The 20,814-nt window shown below is 27.1% G+C and overlaps 4 protein-coding genes across 14 annotated transcripts in view; 2 read left to right on the forward strand and 2 right to left on the reverse strand.

Annotated features, from left to right (window-relative positions):
- The window catches only part of LOC139810822 (phosphoserine aminotransferase), a 6,874-nt gene extending 4,244 nt beyond the window's left edge, over nt 1-2,630 (forward strand). The window contains exons 6-8 of the mRNA XM_071774720.1: nt 508-677; nt 1,547-1,807; nt 2,410-2,630. Coding sequence (XP_071630821.1) covers nt 508-677; nt 1,547-1,807; nt 2,410-2,527 — 549 coding nt within the window. The 3' untranslated portion in view covers nt 2,528-2,630. The remainder of the gene's footprint in view (nt 1-507; nt 678-1,546; nt 1,808-2,409) is intronic.
- Mesh1 (Metazoan SpoT homolog-1) overlaps nt 1-4,257 on the reverse strand; it is a 6,167-nt gene extending 1,910 nt beyond the window's left edge. Inside the window, exons 1-4 of one of the 5 annotated variants that reach the window (XM_071774729.1) lie at nt 3,760-4,257; nt 2,912-3,243; nt 2,719-2,819; nt 1-267 (exon numbers count right to left, since the gene is read on the reverse strand). The exon at nt 1-267 is cut by the window's left edge and continues 216 nt beyond it. In XM_071774729.1, coding sequence (XP_071630830.1) covers nt 2,727-2,819; nt 2,912-3,243; nt 3,760-3,961 — 627 coding nt within the window. In that variant the 5' untranslated portion in view covers nt 3,962-4,257 and the 3' untranslated portion in view covers nt 1-267; nt 2,719-2,726. Of the gene's footprint in view, nt 268-2,378; nt 2,528-2,578; nt 2,820-2,911; nt 3,244-3,759 lie in introns of those variants that run through there. The other 4 variants (XM_071774728.1, XM_071774726.1, XM_071774727.1 and 1 more) reach the window with 4 other exon arrangements.
- A 215-nt stretch (nt 4,258-4,472) lies between these two features.
- On the forward strand, nt 4,473-16,109 carry Marf (Mitochondrial assembly regulatory factor). 4 transcript variants are annotated; one of them, XM_071774715.1, is made up of 14 exons: nt 4,473-4,629; nt 5,208-5,291; nt 7,815-7,899; nt 8,004-8,130; nt 8,877-9,270; nt 9,597-9,704; nt 10,655-10,675; nt 12,110-12,263; nt 12,353-12,491; nt 12,633-12,946; nt 13,027-13,322; nt 13,813-13,980; nt 14,591-14,787; nt 15,124-16,109. In XM_071774715.1, exons 2-14 carry the CDS (start codon nt 5,274-5,276, stop codon nt 15,326-15,328), a joined length of 2,226 nt encoding a protein of 741 aa, XP_071630816.1. In that variant the 5' UTR covers nt 4,473-4,629; nt 5,208-5,273; the 3' UTR covers nt 15,329-16,109. The 4 variants fall into 4 exon arrangements, with proteins under 4 accessions (XP_071630816.1, XP_071630814.1, XP_071630813.1 ...); XM_071774712.1 differs by having other exon boundaries at nt 4,553-4,629; nt 7,603-7,899; XM_071774713.1 differs by lacking the exon at nt 5,208-5,291 and having other exon boundaries at nt 4,475-4,629; nt 7,603-7,899.
- A 628-nt stretch (nt 16,110-16,737) lies between these two features.
- Nucleotides 16,738-20,544, reverse strand: LOC139810820 (uncharacterized). Of its 4 annotated transcripts, none has more exons than XM_071774719.1 (9): nt 20,413-20,544; nt 19,824-20,334; nt 18,939-19,088; nt 18,626-18,745; nt 18,445-18,519; nt 18,324-18,368; nt 18,005-18,231; nt 17,388-17,547; nt 16,738-17,277 (listed from the first exon to the last, which is right to left on the reverse strand). In XM_071774719.1, the coding sequence occupies exons 2-9, from the start codon at nt 20,323-20,325 to the stop codon at nt 17,123-17,125; spliced, it is 1,434 nt and encodes a 477-aa protein (XP_071630820.1). In that variant the 5' UTR covers nt 20,326-20,334; nt 20,413-20,544; the 3' UTR covers nt 16,738-17,122. The 4 variants fall into 4 exon arrangements, with proteins under 4 accessions (XP_071630820.1, XP_071630819.1, XP_071630817.1 ...); XM_071774718.1 differs by having other exon boundaries at nt 18,445-18,537; XM_071774716.1 differs by having other exon boundaries at nt 18,602-18,745.
- Nucleotides 20,545-20,814: the final 270 nt, after the last annotated feature.

The following is a 20,814-nucleotide window of genomic DNA, read 5'->3' on the forward strand; positions in this document are numbered from 1 at the left end:
AGTTCAGCTAAAACGAACAGGCTTATAAAAAGATATGAGTATCTTAAGACATATTGATATGAATTGTGTTTGATGAATTGTTGTTTGCATCAGCATGTATGATTTCTTTTTATTACCTCACTCCGTCAATAATATTAAGAATTGTTGAAGTGATATACATATATTTGTAGTAACTTTTAATCTAGTGTTACTAAAGCGGATTATAACAAATTCAGGTGTTATTTGGTGGACATTATAGTGTTATTTTCACACATAACTGTTCTGTATCTGTAAGAAAATAAATAAAAGTTTAGAGTGATTTTGACAATTTTATTGATATAATACGGATTCAAGCACCAAATAGCATACTTAATTAAAATATTTCATAAATTTCATATTATGACTTAGATTAGCTGGAGTTTAATAAATCTCATCTTGGTAATCGTCGGTAACATATTTTCATTTTAGTAACACAAGATTAACTGTTCGCTCAAATATATTAATTATTATAAACATATATGTTTTCAGTTTGCAGTAATTTTTGCGGGTGCACAGAAGAACATTGGCCCAGCTGGTGTTACTTTAGTGATTGTACGAAATGACATGCTTGGTCGTGCTATGGATATATGTCCGACGATACTAAATTTTACTATAATGGCGAATGATAATTCTCTGCACAATACTCCACCCGTCTTTCAGTAAGTGTCATTGATTACATCACTGATGTCATAATTAATAACTGACTGAAGAATACACATAAATAACATACATAATTGATTTGATATACCTATAAGTATTTTTTTTATAAGGCTATAAAAAATAGATCCTAAAAAAATTAACGAAACATTCTACATTCCTATATCTAGAAGTTTATACATCTGGAAAAATTATGTAACAATTTTTTTTTTTTGCATCTTACAACTATTCCTAAAAAAATGATTTAAAAAATAATGCTCTATATATTGGTCATTCCATAAATAATGCGATATAAAAAAGAGCTTGATTTATTCTTTAATTCAAAATCGAAAAATTTTTTTAGCCGGGGAATTAAAAATTTAAAATTAAAGGTTCTTGCAATATATGCCAGACAACAAGCAATAGAAACAGAATTTCCGATGCGTTGGATTTCTATTCTCCATTGCCTGTACCTGACCAATCTCGGTGATTTGATTTTATATAGCGCTTTTAGGCTACGGTCAACGTGACGTTCTTCATTCAAAAAAAAAAGAGAAGAGGAATGCTTCGAAGCATTTGTAGCGTCACGTTGACCGTAGCCTTAGTGACTAGTCAGGTACAGGCAATAGAGAATAAAAATCCAACATGTCGCAAATTCTGTTCCTATTCCCTATTTCTATTGCCTGTTACCTAGCATTGTGCAAAATTAAAATATATTTTAGATTAAAATTAAAATGTTAAATTTTATTTAAAAAATATCTATAAAGTCCGTGTTACTTATAGGCATGGGACGACCCAATACATGGCATTTAATTTTTTTATACTATATTTTTGTTTCTTGTAATGGAAATTCTTACAACTATTAATCTGTCGGGACTATTTTATATTTTAGGATATATATGGTAGGTTTGGTATTTGAATGGATTAAAAAAAATGGTGGAGTCGAAGGTATGCAAAACTTTGCGAGGAAGAAGAGCAGCAAAATATACGATGTGATTGATGGATCAAAAGGATTTTATATGTGCCCGATCAAGCCAGATGCACGTAGTAAAATGAATATTCCACTCAGAATAAGAAACGGTGACGAGGAATTAGAAAAGGAGTTTCTTTCTGGTGCTGCAGCTCGCGGTATGCTGCAGCTAAAGGGTCACAGGTCAGCAGAAAACAAACTATTGAAATAAAACCGCAATTATAACCACATAAATTTTTTAATACAATTGCAACAGTCTACAGTCTCAAATTATGTTTTTATCGATTCAGTTGAGTGCACAATAATTATAAAAAATAAAAAACTAATCTGATTATTTATATTTCAGTTTTTAATCAAAAGATATATAAATACAAAAAATATATAATAATAAAAAATAAATCATTTAAAATTTATTTAAAATTCTATCAAGGACTTAACGGAATAATAATCAAATAAAGGTAATAGAATCTATGAACCGAACTAGGTTTTGATGATCTAATAAGGTCAAAATGTCTATTTCAATTGTATAATCAATACAATTCTTAGCATTAAATTGTACTACTACAACTTAGTTCGGCTCGTACCCCCTATTATCTTTATTTGATAAATGTATTTATTGCTTTGTATTATAGATATCAATCTACTTGATTATTTAAATTAATTCTAGCAATATGTTCATTAAACATATTTTTCCAAAATTCAAAACATTTAATGTAATAATAATAGAATAATATTTTATATAGTATATAAAATAATATTAAAGTAACTATAATTTCTCTTTACAGATCAGTGGGTGGAATACGTGCATCTTTGTATAATGCAGTCACGGAAGAAGAAGCGGAAATATTGGCCAACTACATGAAGTGGTTTTACAATAAACATTGTAAAAAGACTGAAAAGTAACTTTGAAAAATGACAAAAATCAATTTGCTTGGCAAAAATTATTCAAAAATGTTACTTGTAAATATACATTTGTATTGGTTTTTATATACAATAATTTTCCATATGTAAAGCGTTTTGGATTTGTTCATCTATATGTGTATCGTGTTACATTTAGAATTTTACCAGCTATTAGATTTAGGACTTTTACTTACAATTCTCTTCAGAGCAAACCATGTGATGCAAACAAAATATCTAATTCTCTTTCTAAATTAGGATTAGTTTGACGACATCCATCTACAACAGCTTTTGCCCACTAGAACAAAGAAAGTTTTTTAAGATGCAATATTAATGCTATTTGTTTTATATTCTATAAAACTTATGTCCTCATCGATAGAAATAGCTCACCTTAAAGTATTCTTTTACTCTTTCACTTGTCCAACCAATGGGAATGCCTTTTTCAAGATCTCTCAAATTATACAATTTATCAGCCAATTTTACTAATTTTGCTTCGCGAGATATATTAGGTGCATGTTCTATCTGCAATTGTTTACGTTTGGCTTTTGGCAATGTTTTGTCATCAGTTACTTCTCGAACCACCTGGGTAACTTTATATCCAAATTCTTTTTCAATTTCCTCAAATGTAGTATCAGTATCTTCCACGGTATCATGTAAGATTGCTGCTAGAATAACAACTGGTTCAAAAACCATACCCTCTTGGATTAAAATATTTGCTACTCCTAAAAAAAAGAGTAAAAGTCAGTTACATATACCATAATAATGTTCCAAAAGTCACTTTCTTCTAAACACAAAGTGTTTTGGAATAACTTTCTCTTATCATAACGTTAAGTAAAAGCTGATAATTTCTATAATGATAATTTTCCACACTAGATATATGTATGTTCTTAATAAAACAGCAAAAATTATTTTTGTCTATATAAGAATAATAACCTAAAAATATTATTGAATTATTTACCTATTATTATCAAATTTACTTTTTAACTTCTTCTATCGTTCATCAACATTAAAATATAACAATTAAAAAAACAAAATTAGTTTTATCGCTATAACATAGAAACTCAATTGAAGAAAGCTTGTATTTTTGGAACATCCTATATACGTTAACATTAGGCCCGTTTGTTTAGCTAAACTTCTTGCATAGTTCACCTTTTCTAACATGAAAAGAAGAGGAAAGATGAACTGTGCAAGAAAGTTCAGCTAAAACAAACAGGCCTATAAAATTATTCAAACTGAACCTAAAGGATGGTTTATGTATGGTGTTTGATCGACATTCTTCCTTCTTTGATTTTGATGTTTTTCCGCAGCAAAACTAGCACATTTTATTACTTGCGACAACAATTCTTCTTTTGTTAACTCCTTTATACATTTTTCGCAATGCACGTTTTCACTTTTAAAAGAATCGGCCCATCCTGCTTGAGCATTATTGCTGTCTTCCATAATAGTTTTGTCTTTATATATCCAAATATAATAATTCTACAAGATAATTTCAATTCACATGTAAAAAAAAAATCTTTTCTTTCTTCAAATCGAATGTTGTAGTATCAATATAACCTAAATTTAATTTTAATCTTCAAATAAATAATATAAATGTGAGAATAGGTTAATTTGTATTATGCCCGATCTACAATAGCTGTAGTAAGCTGTAGTAAGCCTCAAGATGTAAGAAACTGACCAATCACAGTCGATTATTCTCCTCACATTCGCCTGTAATTGGTCAATTTCTTACGGCTTGAGGCTTACTACAGCTTACTACAGCTATTGTAGATCGGGCATCATGCTCACAGCCACTCACAGCGTTGTAAGCAGACATCCTTCATTAGATATCACGCAGATTTGCTTGCGCATCTCAAACGGCCATGTTTTTGGAATGCACCAATCCCGATCAAAGTAAAGAACCCTATAGTTTAGGGCATGACCACTGATGACCACTCTTATCTTTCTCTCTGGTTCTACTTCCGGTCTCTATTCTATATAATTCTACGTCTATGGATTGCAAAGATACTCCGAACTCCGACGTGAGCTGTTATATCAAAATGTGCTAATTAAAGAAGATTTTTTAAAGTCATGAATTACTGTTCATCCTTTTACGCACAACTATTTTTACGGTATGAAAATTGCACTGCTATAAATATATTTTAATGTGCCATAACAAAATTCATATATTTATTTATATAAAGACCTTCTGACACTAATGTAGAGGTTAGATTCCGAATTAATACATTTTATGAAGCAAATTTTACTATTTTAACTAATCAAACACATTGTAATCTTCTCGGAATGTTTAGTTGTCGAAAGCGCGATTTATTTATATTGGAAAAAATTAAATATGATTTGATGCAAAATTTATATGTGTTTAGTATATATATCTTAGTGCAACATTTTCTGAAAGAAAGCTTGTATATTATTCATTAATTTATCAGTTTAGCAGTTATAGTAATTATATTTGAATTCAAAATTTAAAATATTTTAAATTAATATTTTTAATTTTGTTTGTAGTAACGTTACAATAAAATTTTTAATTTAGAAATACAAAATAGTTTGGATATAAATAAATTTTTTTACTTTATCCATATCTGTGTCATTTTACACTTCTAAAGAAAAAAACATTAACAATATAAGTGAAATATAGATACTTTATTATAATAGAATTTTATGCTAATGACTATGTTATAAATTGTTTTAGCAATTTTGGATACCAATAAAAGACATTGAAATAATTATATCATAGAGTTACTCTACGGATACATCAATGACTAAAGAGAAAAAGGTTGCATTATTGCATTTATACATTTTATATATATGTTGCTTGTTTTATTTATTTTTATATATGTATATTTGCTGAATGTTTCAAAATTATCAAATCACTGTTTTCTATATATATATTTTTTATCTATACACAATGTTCTCTTAATAAAAATAATGTAATGTCACCTGCTTTTTAGTAAATTATTCACTACGTTCACACATCATTATTATTAATCAAGTTCAAAATTTTTCAAAAACTTTTACTTTTAAGAAAAGAAATATAAATTTTATATCAATCACATGATTAAAAAATTATGAAAAAAGAAAGAATGAATAAAATGTCCTATATAAGATAATTATCTAATTCAAAATTTAAAATTGGAATTTTATTATTACTAGTATTGCAATCTTGTATCTGTGATAGTATTATAATTGTTGTAGCTTTTACATGATTTTTATTTTAGCAATTTTAGTGTGCTATGATAGTACATACGTTGAGATATAAAAGTTATTGATATGAATATTTTAACACGTACACAGAAAAGAAGATTGTTGTTTATTTTATTATAACTTTATTAACACCTGATAACAGTCACAATATTATTTTATACAGTCAACATGTAGATATATTCTCTTTCATTGTTCTCTTTCGATGTTTTATATATTTAAAAAATTAATAAAAATTTTATAGAAATATAATGAAATTATACATATTATATTATATTATATTATATTTTGTTTGAACCATATGATATATAGAGTGATTCTGGTATCTGAAATAAGCTATAACGCTTTTCCGAATAAAAATAGAAGAATGATAGAAGAAGATGTTATACTATTCTACTGATATGTATAATTTTATGATTTTTCTATGGTAATATGATCTATTGTATTTTTCCCAAAATTGCATTGTATCTATGTAATCAAACTGTATGATTTTTTAAATGTAATTATAAACTTGTTTTAGGCAAATTAATCTTCTCATTATTCTATGTGTGAAAATAATAAAAAGTATGACAGTAATAGAAAGTATAAAATAAGGCAATCAAGAAGTCAATATTTTGTATCTTATTTGTATTTCAATATCTTTACCTATTATCTGGTATTTCTTACTTTAATACTTTTGTATCTAAATTAATGAGAATGGATTGATAGATCATACTAGACATAATACAACATTTTCCTCTATCATTTTGTTTTATCTTTATTTGGATAAGAATTATATTCCATTTCAATTACTAGAGTCCTTATATATTCAATTACATAAAACTTAATATTTCTTAAAACAATGTTGTTGCATATTTATTGCCTTTTATTATTATTCGTCGTATTGATTTTCTTTTACCTTCTTCAATGTTCTATTAAAGAATTAATATATTGCATAATCACGCTAAATATTGCTTATACAGGATATCTCTCTGAATATAATCAACTATACTTTCTATTAACTTTAGCTTGCCACATTCTAGTCCAGTAGTCTGCTGAACATTCTTCAGTTTCCTAGTTCTCACATAATAACATAATTTTCTAGTTTCCTTGTAATAAGTTCAGTTTAAACTCACAAATCATTCTTAATTGACCTAATATTATTGTAAACATCTTATTCAGCCTCTGTATTTCCAATTCTTACATTACAAGCTTAAAAATATTAATTAGAATAAAAATGACAATGCGACAAAGTCAAGTGATCTCATGGATCGGAATATGGCTAATTAAGGACTCGAAAATAAGTATGGCTAGCTACAGTTAACAATAAAAATCTGAATGACTAAAAAAAACGTGTAAATATTATATATTTATAAAATTATAAACTTGCTAATTTTTAAATTACTTAAAGATAATTGCAATAGTGTTTATCATTATCAGAGATGGTTAAATAATCGTTTATAATGATTCAATATTTAGCATAAATACACAGAAAGATAGTTATAAAATCCATATCTAAAATATATTAGAAAACACATCATCAAATATATTATATATATATATATATATATATTTGATTATATATGTGTTTTCTAATATATTTAGAAAGGGATTTTAGATATGGATTTTATATGTACATAACTATCTTTCTGTGTATTTACGCTAAATATTGAATCATTATAAACAATTATTTAACCATCTCTGATATATATACCTATATATATATACATAATATAAACTTATGTGTGTACATGTACATAGAGATATATCCTATAATTGTTTGATATAAAGTAAATGATATGATCCTTATTGTTACACTTCTTTTGATGTTATCAGTACATTTATCAAATAGTGATATAAAAGTTGAACATTAGAAAATATTTAATTCCTGCTTTTTATGATTTCAGTTGATCCCGCATGCTGTGCACTGTGTACCAACGTACTGTCTATCCACAACACCTGCGCCGTACTTTTTTATTATTTTTGCCAAATATATATCATTCATAATAGAAATATAAATATGGCTGCCTATATCAATCGTGCAATGGTACAATCGTCCATGATTGGAGGGGACAGCCAGCTTCGAACAGATGTTAGAAATGATAATTCTCCTCTACAGATCTTTGTTAAGGCAAAGAAAAGGATAAATGATATATTTGTGGATATAGAAAAATATGTGGAGGAAACAGTGGATTTTATGACATGTAAGTAAACAAATAAAGCAAACGTGTATATAATACGTGTATATAATCGTAATATATTAATTTATTTAATTATATTGTTAATTAATTATCTAACTTTATAACAGCATTACAAAATGATCGGGATATTGTAACGGTGGAAGAAGCAGTAAAGGTCAAAGCTTATATAGACAAAATACGAGCGATAAAAGATGTTCTTAAAAGAGATCACATGAAAGTTGCCTTTTTTGGCAGGTGAGCAATTATATTAAACGATATTTCCATTTAATTGTACTTGTAATTATTTATTTTATACATACAAAATGTGATTTTACTATTTTTATAAAATACATATTAAAATATTTTATTATAAAATACATATTAAAATAGGAATAAATTTTTCTTCTATAAATTAGAATGTTATTTGGCCTGTTAAATTAATTGAATAGAAAATTAAGACCGTTATGATACAATAAAACTAGAATAAAATGTTATTTACAGTCCGAGCTTACAATTAGATCTTAGTAGCCTAATATTATTTTTATGTATGTATGTATGTACACACACACACACACACACACATACACACACACACACACACAAGTTCCAAACTGCGCGCCTCGCAAAAATTAATTGATTTCTTTTGGTGTAACTTTAGACACAAAATAGAATTTATACATACTTATAATATTTAAAAAAAAATAAATTAGAATATTGCCATAACTTATGCATTGGTCTTAAAATAGTTTATTCTATTTTCTATTTTGTATTTATATATTTTGGTATATTTTATACATTACTAGCATATAATTTCTTTGTTTTTTAATATTAAAATTGAAAATTTATACAAAATATATTTTCTATTTATTTGTTATATAAAACTTTTGCAATTTTAGTTTGTTTTTCTTTAAGAAATAGTGCTAATTAGTAGATGAGAATTATAGAACACTATACAAATAGAGAATATAATTTATATTACATGTATTTGTATTTATTTGCAGAACAAGTAATGGAAAAAGTACTGTAATTAATGCCATGCTTCATGATAAAATTTTGCCAAGCGGTATAGGGCATACTACAAACTGTTTCTTACAAGTTGAAGGTTCAGATAATGGAGAATCATATCTTATTACGGAAGGATCCACTGAAAAACAACCAGTTCAATCTGTTGGGCAGTTAGGTCATGCTCTTTGTAAAGAAAAGTTATGTGAAAGCCATTTAGTAAGAATATTTTGGCCAAAAGAGAAATGCTTATTGCTACGAGACGATGTAGTATTTGTTGATAGTCCAGGAGTAGATGTAACCCCAAATCTTGATGAATGGATTGATAAACATTGTTTGGATGCAGATGTTTTTGTCTTAGTAGCAAATGCTGAATCCACCATAATGGTTACTGTAAGTATAATATATCTATTTATATCCAAGTTTATAGCAAATATTTGAAATATAATTTATTACATAATCTATCAAATACATAATCTACATATCGGAAAGAAAAATTATTATTTTGGAGAAAAACTTTTATTTATTCGACAATATTTAACGTGCTATCTTTGTAGAACTTTATCTTATTTTTAAAAAAATTGAAAATCCTCCAAATTAATGAACTTGTTTTATATCCTTAAACTCTCGTTTATATAATCAAATATTTTCTTCTAATAATACATATATTTTAAACTACTACTAAGAAGCCTCAGTTAATTGATTCTATTTTTTTCTAGGAAAAAAATTTCTTTCATAAAGTTTCAACAAAATTATCAAAACCGAATATATTTATTTTAAATAATCGATGGGATGCCTCTGCCTCTGAACCAGAGTATTTTGATCAGGTATGTATTTATATACTGGTACCAATTATAAAAAATTAAACATCTTGTGAACAATTACAACATACTTTGTACAGAATTTACTGATATTTGTAAGAAAATAAATATAATTAATAACTCTAATCGAAATAATAAACATTTTCTAATAACTCTAATCTTTTAAATATTAAATAATAAAGTTTATCTTAATATCATATTGAACTTTCTATATTAAAATTACTATTGATTTATTCATAAAATGTTTGATAAATGACATATTTTATATTGTTTTAAATTGCTCTAATTAAATTATTTGACCTTATTAAAAGTTGTAAGTTTTTATTTTTATTTAATCTTATACGGGAATATTAAAAAAAAATGTTATAAGAATATTTAAAAATTATTACATATTTTATTTTAATAAATCTTTATTTTTTAATAATTGTTCTTAAACAGTAATTTTTTTATTATTTTTCTATCAATAATAATTTTTTGCTAAGTCAAATTCTACTTTAGCTCTAATGGAATATATAAAATATATATAAAATACATATATAATATATATATAAGATATACTAAAAATGTACTAAACATAACATATATGTTGGTAAAATTAGATTGTTATATTTTAAAATATTATATATTAAAATACTAAAACAGATATTGAAATGATTGTGTATAAAAGCACTATAACACAAACAAAACTAAAAAATTTTTAAGAATTAAAATAATAAATAATAAATGGTAAAAATGTAAATAATACACCTTGAATGAGTCAATAACTGTTTATACTTAAATGAAATATTAATGCAATATTAAATTTTTTAATTAACAATGTAATATTAAATATTTTATGTTTATACATATATTTTTTCCATTTTGTGAGTAAAAATTAAGTTTCTACAATTAAAAAAATTGAGTCTCTATAATAATATTATAATCTAATGAATTTAGTAATATTCTTTATTCTTTAGCTGGCCAAAGAACAAAAGGAGGTAAGTTTATTTATATCATGGGAGTTGCTATTTATCCACAAATGACATTTATTAAATCTACTTTAAACGATTTATAATTTATGTCAGAGAGATTTCAGGATAAAATATTATTTGTGATATTATTTTTATATATATGTATAAAATATTATTTGTGGTATTATTTTTATGTATGTATTTTAATATACAAGGTGATTCAGCTGAGTTTTACGATTTGTTGGCTCTAATTTTTATTCCTTTGACATAAAGGCAATTACTTCTGAGATATAGACTTATCTTAAGGATATATTTTATCTGATAAAGTTTCAAGGTTATCTGAAGGTTAGGTCAAACAAAAACTTGTTTTATTAGAGTTGATAAAGAGTCATAGAAGTCATGATTGTAATAATCGGAGGTCATCTCAAGTTCAAAAAGTCAATTGATTTGATTCAATGAAAAATGGTGGAGAGAAGACTTTCTCTTAACCTTTTTCTTGACAAAACAGCTAATGTCATATGAAGGTTGAAGTTGAAAGCCGAACCGTCTTTGAGCAATTTTTATGAGTTCTTGACTGCAAATGATCTTAAAACTTTATCAGATAAAATCTATTGTCATAATAAGTTCATATCTCAGATATAACTGTTCTCATGTGAAAGTAGTCAAAGAAACAAAAGTCAGAGCCAAAACAAATCATAAAATTTAGCTAAGAAAGATCATTCTATATTGTACAAATATATATATTATATATATATATATATATATATATATATATATATATATATATATATACACATTTTATGATATAAATAAGTTATTTCATTATATATCAATCATTTTTGGTTGATGTGGAAAGCAAAAGCGGATTGAAAGAGAACTCTCAGAACTGTAGAAACTTAATATATCGCACCTCGAGAAGAATACTGTCACAAATAACAAAATTTTGATTTTGAGTTAAAGCCAAAAGTATGCCTAAAATGTTATCTACACGTGTTAAAATAGTATCATAAGTTTATATGCAAAGTTCGCTGCCCAGTTGTGACAGTATTCTTCTCGGAGCGCGATATGTTATAATAAGAAAAAGGAAAATAGATGCTTTGTTATATACATATAATATTTCAGATATTTTACTTTTAATATATTACTTTTAATTGCTTGAAATAGATATTACTTTTAATTGCAATATCTATTTCTATTACACTAAAAACAAATGCTATGCACCTGCAGCATGAATTTATTAGCAAGAAGCTAATATATCATAATAATATTTATAATAAAATAAGAATTTTGAAAATTATAAAGATAATATGTTACTTATCAAAGAAAGAATTATTTTATTTGATTTATGTGTTGCTATTTATGTTAATAATATGTCGGCAAAATTCAATATGCTTACATCACGATTGAATTGTGAGTTGTAATACAAATTTTATTTATTTATATATATTTTTTTATGTGTAGGTAAGGGCACAACATCAAGAACGTGCTATCGACTTTTTATCCAGGGAGTTAAAAGTCTACAGTCCAAAAGATGCTGAAGAACGTGTCTTTTTTATTTCTGCAAAAGAAACTCTTCAAGCTCGTATGCAAGAACAACGTGGACAACCTGCTCATAGTAATGTGTTTCGAGCTTACCATCTATACTTTTATAATTTTGAAAGTCATTTTTAATATAAACTAATTTATATTATTCAATATATACAGATGGTGCGCTGGCAGACGGTTTCCAAAATCGATATTTTGAATTTCAAGATTTTGAAAGGAAATTTGAAGAATGTATCTCAAAGTCTGCAGTAAAAACTAAATTTGAACAACACTCTCAGCGTGGGAAACATATTGCAACGTAAGAAAGTGAAAGAAATTGATACATAATTCTTTTCAAGTCTCATAATTGATGAGGAAGGAGGAGAAGGAAGGAAGAAGTATTCTGTAGTCATTTATATTTATAAAAAATATAAATATCTGTTTTTATTATTTGTTGTAGGGAAATACGTCAAGCGTTGGACGAAATTTTAGAACGAACACAAAAAATGCGAAGTGAACAGTTAAATGTCAAAAAAGAGGTCCACGATAAATTGAATTTCACAGAGCAACAGTTGATGCTGTTAACTCAAGAAATGAAGGATAAAATTCATCATATGGTAGAAGATGTAGAGCAAAAGGTTTCTAAAGCTTTAAGCGAAGAAATTCGGCGACTAGCCGTTTTAATAGATGAATTTAGTATACCGTTTCACCCTGAACCACTCGTTTTAAATGTATATAAACGGGAGCTTCATACACATGTAGAAAATGGCTTAGGTGATTTTCGATTACATATTTTGTGATTTGATATGAAGACGTAGCTGAAGAGCTCAAAAATGTTTTATATTCTATTGCAGGATCAAATTTACGAGCCAGACTCAGCACGGCTTTAGCATTGAACATGGAAAGCTCGCAGCGAGAAATGACCGAAAGAATGTCAAGCTTATTGCCCGAAAACAAAAGACAAATGTCGCTTAACATTTTACCACGACGAGAACCATTCGAGATATTTTATCGACTAAATTGTGACAATTTATGCGCAGACTTTCATGAAGATCTAGAATTTCGTTTTTCTTGGGGTTTTACAGCAATAATTAATAGATTCGCAGGAAGGCAGAGTCAGAGATTAGCTATTGCCAATTATCCGCAAGAGGTAAGATGTATCGCGGATTGTTGATGTGTTTTGAATCAATTTTTTCTTTATGAAAATATAAAAACACTCACTTATAAATTATAAGCGATTAACAGTGAAAATTAAGCTTTAGGAAAACAAATAATAAAATTGTCACGAGTATTTTTTAGTTAATTTAAAATAGATTTTAATTTTTTTGATAGAATTTTAATTTGAAGTTTAATACGAAATATGTCTCAAAAAGATACAGAGAAACAAATTTATATATTATATATTATATTGTACAAAGATGTGCATATGAAAATTTATAACAATCATGATTTTTCTGGACTTTTAGTTTGAGCAACTTTATTAAGGAAAAATTAATTTAAAATTTGACCAAGAATTTGCGGTTAAAGAAAATACACTTTTAGTAAAAGACACTTTGTATAAAAATATTGCAATTGATAAATGGTTTTTATGTCACATTTTAAGTGTGAAAGAAATATGAAAATAATTATTTTTCCTGCAGATTCCGCCATGTATCACATCACCTGCAGATAGCATCGATTCTCTCAAATTTGTTTCAAGTACATCAAACTTTCCAGCAAGATCTGATGACTGGTCATTAGCTACTCGTATAGCAGTTGCATCTGTAACATCGCAGGGTACAATGGGTGGTCTTATTGTTGCTGGTTTTGTATGTACAATTTTATTTACAATCTACTTTTATGCCCCTCATATGCAGAGAGGGAGAGAGAAAGAGAGAGAGAGAAAGAGGGAGGAGGGGGAGAACAGAGGGAAGACAGAGACAGACAAGTAGTGAATGTCTCATTTATATAACTTGAATACCTACTTTAAATATTTCGTGAGTTTTTGATGATGCTAGAAATATCAAAGAAAAATTTTATTTGTTTCGAAATATTGTAATAAGCAAAATTTTGCTAAGAATCATATCTTTCGAGATTTTAAAGTCATTGACATTTTTTTTAATGAAACATATTTGCATTATTATCGCGTTGTAATAACTGAAGGTAAGATCCGGTAATTTACAATCAGATATTTATTGTAATCTTTATGTGACTTATTTAAATATAAAAAATTGAGAAATATATGAGAATAGATGTAAATAATGAAATAACTATTAATAGAGAAATTAGTGAAGAAAATTGATTGCAACAAATGTTCAATATATGATGTTTATTAACTTCGGTACATTTTAAACGTTTGTGTATTATGTATGTGCAATATGGAGGAGAGGTCAGAGAGGGTTGTGAAAAAAAGATTTCACAAATAAGTGTTTCTTCTAGATGTTGAAAACAGTAGGCTGGAGATTAATCGCTATAACTGGTGCTATATATGGTGCTTTATATCTCTATGAACGTCTAACATGGACTAATAAAGCAAAGGAACGAGAATTTAAACGACAATATGTTTCGCATGCTACCAAAAAGTTACGATTGATTGTGGATCTCACTTCTGCAAATTGCAGTCACCAAGTACAACAGTACGTTATAATATTTATACATCTATAATCTATAAAGATACGACAATGTACAAATATGTGTAAGAAATAATGTTGCTTTGATTTCAGTTATTTTTGTGCTCTTTTTTTTAACTATTTGATACTTTAAAATTAAAATGTATTATTATAATAGAATTTCAATTTTTTGTAAACTATATATGTATAATTAGTTATTTATGATGTAACATTTTTTTCTTTCAAAATGACTTTTCAAACTAACTTTCTCAATTGTCAAAATTTTTTTATATTACAAAACAATATATATACTTATTTTTTAAATTTCTTTTGTATAATAATATTTGGTATGATTATATATAGGGAGCTCTCTAGCACATTTGCACGGCTCTGTCATTTGGTAGATGAAACAACATCCGAAATGGATACCGAACTTAGAACTATAGCGAATACTTTAGCTGTATTGGAAAAAGCAGCAGCTAAGGCAAAGCATCTTCGAAACGAGGCCAACTTTTTAATAAATGAGCTTGATACATTTGATGCAGCTTATCTGAAACCTTTGAATTAAGTGAACAATCTGTTTTGTACACATTTATGAATTTATTGAAATAGCGTAATAGCATTGATAGTGTAATAGTTTTGAAGGAATACTTATATGTGATGTAGTTGTTTAAATATCCGTAATATTTTGTTTTTAATCTAAAAATAGTAATTAAATAATATCTTATGTGACAATTGAATGATAAACATTTATATGCATAGGTATAGATTTATATCTTATCTTATAATTTAGTGTGGTTATCTAACCCTCTTATTACAGGAAAATCATGATTTTTATATTAGATAAATCAAGAAAAAGAAATGGACAGTCGTATTTAAATTTACGATAACAATATAAGACACAATCTGTTAAAACATACTAAAGGATTGTTTCTACCTGATACAAACTCTAGTCTTACAATTAATGTACAGGAAAATAACTTCTTACAGTAAATCATGTCAAATAACTACTTTTTTGAAATACGTAGTAACTATTCTTTTTTAATAGAAAATTATAATAAATATAATTGTTACACAAGAGAGATGAATTAAAAACAAATTTATATAATACTTATATTTATCACTTTCGAAAGCATTACAATATTACAAGTCATTAAATATTCTATCAAATTTTGTTTAATGAGGCTCCTATAAATCATACTTATTTTAGATTTATTACAGATGTATCAATCTTATTTAATTAAAAGAATCAAGCAAATATATGTATAAAACTTTATCTTTTTATGAGACTATATTTACTGAAGAATGTATGTAATTGTAAAACTATGAATAAATATGGTTAACTGTTATGCATGAGTAATCATTTTATATTAATATTTGTTTAACAAGTTTAATAAATGAATATATTGTATTTTTATAGTTTTATTTCATATACATTAATATACTTTTCAATATAAAAATAATTAATAGATTGCGGATTTCTATACAAATGTATTTCAAAAGATTTAAAAGATTTTTTGTTATGTTCATATATCATGCAAGATGAGATTAAAAGAGAAATTTGTTTTGTCACAAAAATATTCTAAAAATACGTTTAATTCTACTGCGCATATTTTAAACAATTGTGTGTATTGTAAAAATAATTACATGAGATAATTAAGAATATAATAAGATATATTTTTAACAAGAAATTATATCCATTTTTTACGTAATAATGTTGAAAAAAGTTTTTTTCTCTACAAATTACATTTCTATTATACAGTTTTGTAATAAAAAAGCAATTGTAATTGTAAAAAAAATGTTATGGAATTGTTATATAATTATTATGTTGTTATGAAATAGTGATATTGAAGATATGAAGATTTTGGAAGATGTTTTATCGCAACATCTTTTAAATATTTTTATGATTTCTTTGATGTGCGTTATCTGGGAAACGCAACATCTAGGAATAACAGGTCTTTGATTTAATTACAGTAATAAAAATAACTATATATATAATTTGCGTATATATCGTGGAAATACCAGAAAAGTAAATAATTTCTTACTTTTAATCAATTCAAAATACTTTTAAACAATTATCTGTCCCTATAAATGTTTATTCCGCATTAATTTTTGCATCTCTTTTTTGTGTGGTAGTTGATTTCTTTTATCTACTTTCTTTTTCCTATGTTCCTCTCTTTCTTGTATTTTCTGCATTGTAATTTGCAGTACCATTTCTTATAAATTCAGTATCTTTATATTTTATAGATTCTGCAGTCATAATTACTTTAGCGTCATCAGAAGTCTCAAAAGTTCAAAATTTCACAAAAACAAATCTTTTGAACTTAACTTTACCTTGATAAATATTATATTATACATATATTTAATATTCGTTATCTTCATTACATTCGTTACATTTTGCATTATTTTCTTTAGCTTGATTTTCTCTCTTGTTCCTTTGATTTGCAAAACGTAACCATTCTGCCGTAGTGTTGTCGAAATCAGATTCTGTACATGTGTAGTGCGATGTTATCTCTTCTAGAAAAAGAAAATCATATAAAACTAATAGAAGCATTGTAATAAAAAATTTGGTAAATTCAGCAACACACACATACATATAGACACACACATATACGTCCATAACTTACTTTTCATAATTTTCATGGAATATAAGTTCGATATTTGAAAGTTATTACGGAAGCCTTTCCATGAACATTTCATGGCACACTCATTTGTTATTAATTTTTTTAAACATTTGTATATGTGATCTTTGGCATTATTGCCACCAGTTTTTGATACAAACTGTTTCTGTAAAGAAAATAAAAAATTAAGAAATATATTTTACATTTACTTCAATGAATTACTGATAGAACAGTATAATATTATAAGAGGATATGATAAAGTTTAGTGAAGATATTTTTATTCAAACAATTATAGGCATGTTTTTCATCCACAAAACTTTTACACATAGTTAAATCTCCTAGGTTTCCTCACCGCGGAACTCTTGATTAATAACGTACATCAGAAACAAAGAAATCCAAAGAAAATAAAAAATAATTCCAACGAGCTTAAACTAATTTTTAACTTCTTGTAGTCAAATATAATTATAAAATATACATATATTAAGTAGTGAATATGTCAGTTTTATTGTACAATGTTTACTCTGTAGTTATCAACAACCATGTTATGCAAAACATTTTAATGAAGTGTTTTTATATTAAAATGAAATACAATTGTAAGGATAGTAAAGAAATGTAAAACTTACAAATTGTGTTACTGGCTCATTTGACGTTCTCAGTAAGCATTCAAACTGTTTTATCTCTTCTATTGTTTTAAGTGGCAAAAACGGTGCGATGAGATTGTCATTAATTTCAACAGGGCTTTTTGTGCTTTTGTGTTTAATGGCATCTTCTATTTTATATAATCGTTGGTTAATATTTCTCAATGAAATATTTGTAGCTGCCTGCATCCGTAATATTTGGTCCAACTTTTCTACAATACAAATTCAACAATTTGATGTACGAAAAACTGATCGGATATCTTGTGTGTACAAAGTGTTAATAATATGAAAAGGGATAATTTACCTTTTATATTACTATCCTGTACGGTTCCGGTAAGTTGCTCATATCCTAAAAAAATTTTATGAAGTTAATATGCTGTATGTTACAAATAATCTCTGTTGATTTTAACAATGTATATGTATACCTTCTACTATTATAGGCATATTACTTATTTCAGAATGTAGCCTCTCGTTAAATGTAGATGGGACTGGGTTATTTTCTGTAAATGCATTAATGACTAAATTTAATATTCTTATATTTATAATAATTACTCTATTTCATAATATTTTAAATCATAATACCGTTTTGCGAAATTTTGTACGCACTATTTCCACTTGCATCGTTGAATGTTGCAACTTGTGGTACGTTGACATATTTATTCTTTATTTGAACGTTTGAAGGACACGATGGTACTGTAGTAACACTACTCACATTAATCTGTTTTCCTGTACAAAAAACAACGATTATAATTCTAATATTTTAATTTTTTTTACAAATATATCACCTTTTATCGAAATCAAAAGATAGAAGGATCCTTCTACAGATTTCATTATAAACATTTAAAAAAAAGGCAGCAAAATTTATGCGTAATTATAACATAAAATAAATGTAATACACTGTATGTTTGTGATACATTACTTTTAATATGTTTTCTACATTGGCAATTATGCTGTTCTTCCTCGCTATCACTGTATACAATATGTTGTCTTTTTCTTTGGCCTAATCGTCCTTCATCGGTTGTCATATCATTTAAATTAACTGTACTTTTTCGAGCCAATTCAAGAGATGCTATAATGAAGAAAAAAATAGCATATAAGTTTCTTGTATAAAGCATCATGATTTTTGTAACAAAGTGCGTTTCTTGATTGTAATGTATATATATATAAATTTTCTGACAGCCGTGGTACACAGATAACCGGTGAAACTGAGTAGGAAAGTCACGTACTATTCTGCAAATTTTGTAATAATATTATCAAGGAATTAATAAAACAATATAAATTAATAAGCATACGGCAAGCAATAGAGGGCAGGCTCTGACATGTCTATCAAAAGATAGCTTTCAGCTTGTATAAAAAAAAATGTTTTGCTTTTTAGGATTTCCTAGGAATGGGAATGGTGGCGTGTGGTTTTGTCACATGCCGCTTACTAGGAATTGAAATTTACCGTTACTAGATGATTCTATAAGAAGCAAGATATCCTTCTTATAGCTGCAGAAAGCCACCTTTCGTTAGGCATGCTGACAGTTCGTCTTACCGCTTCCCGTGTGATTATTTACTTATATTGTTTAACTAGTTCCTTGATATCTATCACGAAATGACACATAAATCATTATTCAGTTCAACTCTAATCTGCATAGTACGGCTATTGTCTATAATTTTCAGACACCCTGTATGTTGTGTGTGTGTGTGTGTGTGTGTGTGTGTGTGTGTGTGTGTGTGTGTGTGTGTGTGTGTGTACATTATTCTTTTGTCACCATACACATAATTAAAAGTACAGGCAAGATAAAATAATGCATGTACTTACTGCAATTTGCACCATTAACTGTACGAGGCCGCCAACATTGTTGATTTTGAAACAAAAGTCGAACATCCTTAGGCAAATCTACATGCCCATGTTTTCTCAAAATTGTAAGTAAATCGCTAGCAGCGTCATGTGCTATGTTACAATCAATAATGAATGTTTGCAAATCATCCCGTAAAGTAATATTATTCGTGCAGTCAGAAACATTTGTTACTTCAGAGACGTTATATTTTATTTCAATATCTTGCTCTTCGTTATTTTGTGTTTCAAACTGCGATTCTATACTTAATTCATTTATTTCGTTTACATATGAGGGTGACGTATGACTCCCACAGGATGTACTATCAGAACTTATGGAAACAATTTCCGCTTTATCTAATAAATTAGACGATATGTTTAAAGGAGTTGAATGTAACAACAATTTTGAATCTTTATAACGATTTAATTCAATCTGAATTAATTGATCTTTTTGTCCTTTTGATAACAATTGGAAATCCTTAGGCATGATGATGTTCTGCTTGAAAAGATACAATCAAGCAATAAACGAAATAAATATTATTTACACATAAATATTCCATATTATAATAAATACCTGTGAACCATCCACAAACGACCGTAGAGAGAAGGGAGAAGCCTGAGAGCGGTACTCACGACTCACGATCGCTGTTTCAATTTTCGGTAGAACTAGAAGAAAACCTGAGAGCGGCCATGGACTGAAGCCCCGGACACACACACACACGAATCGACGGAAGACGTAAGACGTAAATCGTAAGGAAATCCACCAATCAGAGTCGACTATTCCCCTCTTCTTCCCTCTTGGAGAGAGGAATAGTCGACTCTGATTGGTGCATTTCCTTACGATTTACGTCTTACGTCTTCCGTTGATTCGTGTGTAAAGTGTGGCCTAGTTTACACCGATCTCTTGATACGCGTATCAAATAGTAAATAACTAGTAAATAAGTCTGATTATTGGCTGATCAGTTCAAATATACTA

This window comes from Temnothorax longispinosus, chromosome 3, assembly GCF_030848805.1.
Source record: "Temnothorax longispinosus isolate EJ_2023e chromosome 3, Tlon_JGU_v1, whole genome shotgun sequence".
Lineage (NCBI taxonomy): Eukaryota > Metazoa > Arthropoda > Insecta > Hymenoptera > Formicidae > Temnothorax > Temnothorax longispinosus.